This window comes from Galendromus occidentalis, unplaced genomic scaffold, assembly GCF_000255335.2.
Source record: "Galendromus occidentalis unplaced genomic scaffold, Mocc_1.1 scf7180000077194, whole genome shotgun sequence".
Lineage (NCBI taxonomy): Eukaryota > Metazoa > Arthropoda > Arachnida > Mesostigmata > Phytoseiidae > Galendromus > Galendromus occidentalis.
The window spans coordinates 385,436-388,300 of NW_003805182.1; the positions used below are offsets into that span (position 1 = coordinate 385,436).

At 48.7% G+C, this 2,865-nt stretch overlaps 1 protein-coding gene across 1 annotated transcript; it reads left to right on the plus strand.

The window, feature by feature from the left end:
• Positions 1 to 1,479: 1,479 nt before the first annotated feature.
• Positions 1,480 to 2,292, plus strand: LOC100904851 (uncharacterized). The gene has a single exon (XM_003741786.1). It carries the CDS (start codon positions 1,480 to 1,482, stop codon positions 2,290 to 2,292), a length of 813 nt encoding a protein of 270 aa, XP_003741834.1.
• Positions 2,293 to 2,865: the final 573 nt, after the last annotated feature.

Consider the following 2,865-nt stretch of genomic DNA (forward strand, 5'->3'; position numbering starts at 1 on the left):
CGAAGAAGGCCCGGAGACTCGTTTCATTGGCACCCCGCGCTCACCACCTCCCCTCCACCAGAAAACGATAAATCATAAACCGTATTCATTCTAATAGAAAGGCATGCTCCAATAGAACGGCACCCGTATGAGATTTCGGGAAATAGAGCGGCATGCCCCAATAGTTCGGCACACAATGTCCAAAAATGGAGAAACGGGTGAATGGAATTTCCTGAAACTTGATTTCCCCCCTCGTATACGCATTCTAGAGACATTTGAACCCTTCCAACTACAGCGGTTTTTTTCCACGAAAAAAAAACGATGCCGCGATTAATCCCATGTTGAAGCCCCATAGAGATTCCAGATACTTTCGATTTTTTTTGCGACAGCTTGCGACAGTGCTACATAGTCTTTTGCTGGATTATCAGGCTCCGGACGGACAAAAATGAAAGTCTGAGCTGCCTCGAGCTGCCTTTCTGGTGTTGTGGCGATTGGGGATGAAAACCAGGTCATCCAATCGGCAAGTGCACAACATGCACTTTTGAATTGAATGAGCGTTGCCGAATTATGGCACGGTCATTAGTCATTGTCGTCTCATCAGAGCTGCAACTATCCATTGTTAGGCTTCATCTCCAAGGAAGCCGCCGTGCAGCGCCTTGTTGTTCAGGAATCGGTGAAAATCAAGATGGAAGGCATTGACGTGAGGAATTCAGAGCTCGTAGAAGTTGTCCTCCAGGCTGGTCGTGATCTGGATCGGTGCATTGATGAGATATCTAGGCGATATCCTCGATTCAAAGCAAATGATCTCCGGTCCGTGAGGAAGTTCTTCCATCAGTCTTTCCTGCCAATCTTCAAGAGAAAGTGGAACAAGGCGCGCCGAACATCTGAAGTCTTCCTCAGTAGGCTCATCGACTCGCTCGAACAAACCCGCTGTTTCTACCTTGAAGACTCTCCCCCCAGGAAAATTCCTGAGGCACAACCGATCCAGCAAGCGTGAACTTCCACGGGCAGACCGAAAAAGTCTTCCGATGAGTGCGGTAAGAGGGCGAAGAACTACAAGGTCGAGGAGCTCCGACAGCAATGTAGTCCTTCACTGTTACGAGCAGCGGCTGCAAGCACATCGCAGGAAGAGCGTCTTCTTAAGGTCAGCTCCCCGAAAGCCTTCGCCATATATCTAGATTGTAGATTCACGAAAAGGAAATATTGGAACCTCCACGATTCGTTGAGATTGGTCCATACAGACGTGCTCCCCTCCTACCAAAATGTTCTCAAAGCCAAGAAAGATTGCTACCCTAAGAATACACAAACCACAGCGGATTCCGGCAGCATCCCGTTCCAGGATCATTTAGATCACATTGCAAAGCGTATTTTCGAGACGAAGTCAGTCTCCGAGTTGTTGGAAACACCTCATCTCACTATGACCTCCAAGTGGGGTTGCAATGGGTCCTCCGGACACAGCACGTATAAACAAGCTTTCTCGGACGATTCTGTAACCGACATATGTTCCCGACATCGTACGTGCCCCTGGTTATCGAAGGCGAATCAGGATCAGTAGCGTGGAAGAACTCGAAACCATCTTCTACGAGACTTTGTAGACCGCTAAGATTCACATTCGCCAAAGAGACACCAGAAGTTACTCGCGAGGAAGTTCAAAAAACTAAGACGGAGATTGTGCAGCTCAGACCGAGCAAGATCAAGATGGCGGGCCAGGAATTCCAGGTCGAGCATAGACTTCTACTGACCATGATTGATGGCAAAGTTGCTCAGGTCTTGTGCGACGTCCCTTCAATGGCCGTTTGTTGCGTTTGCGGAGCCCTGTCGAGCGAGATGAATAAGTTGGAAGCCATCAGTCAGAGGGCCATCTCGTCGGAGGCGCTCCAATTCGGACTATCGCCCCTCCATGCTCGCATCAAAAGCATGGAGTGTTTTTTGCACATCTCTTATCGATTGCAATTCAGATCGTGGAGAATCAACGCGAGAACCACAGCTCTCCATAACCAGCGGAAACGCGGAATCCAACAGAAATTTAGGCAGAGGCTCGGTCTGCTCGTCGATGTCGTGGGATCCACAGTAGACGGAAACACGGCCCGAAAATTTTTCGCAGATCCGGAAGTAACCTCCGAAATAACCGGCATCGATGCCGATCTGCTGCGACGTTTCAGCGTGATACTCGATGCCATAAACTGCAAGCTCCCGCTCGACAGCGCGAAATTCGGCTCGTTTTGCTCGGAAACCGCACGCTCATTCGTGGAACTGTACGGTTGGTACTACATGCCAAATACAGTTCACAAGCTGTTGATGCACGGGAAATGATAGTCGAGGAGGCGCTTCAGCCGATCGGAACGCTTAGTGAGGAAGCGCAAGAGGCGAGCAATAAGACTTACAAAGAGTTTAGACTGCGTCACTCCTGGAAGATCAAGCGGGTAGCAATCAATCTCGATGTAATGCACATGATGTTGGCCACCTCTGATCCTTTTATGGACTCAATTCGACTTGAGCCCAAAAGACAAAGTTTACTAGGGGTTTGCAGATGAAACCGGAATTTTTTTCAGAAATGAAAATATTTTTCCGGAAAAACTAAAAGGCTGACTTTATTCAAAGTATTCTCCCAAGGAGGCTATGCACCTCTCCCATCTTTCCGGGAGAGCCCGGATTCCTTTACGGTAGAAGTCTTCCTGTTTACTGCCGAGCCATTCATATAGCCATTTTCGAACGTCTTCATATGTCGAGAAGCGCTGATTTCTGAGTTCGGTGGCCATCAATCCAAATGGGTAGTAATCTGAAGGAGCTAGGTCTGGTGAATGTGCCGGGTGGTCGAGGACTTCAAAATTCAAAACAGCAAGCTTTTCCCGGACGGCTTTCGCTTGGTGACTCGAAGCATTGTCA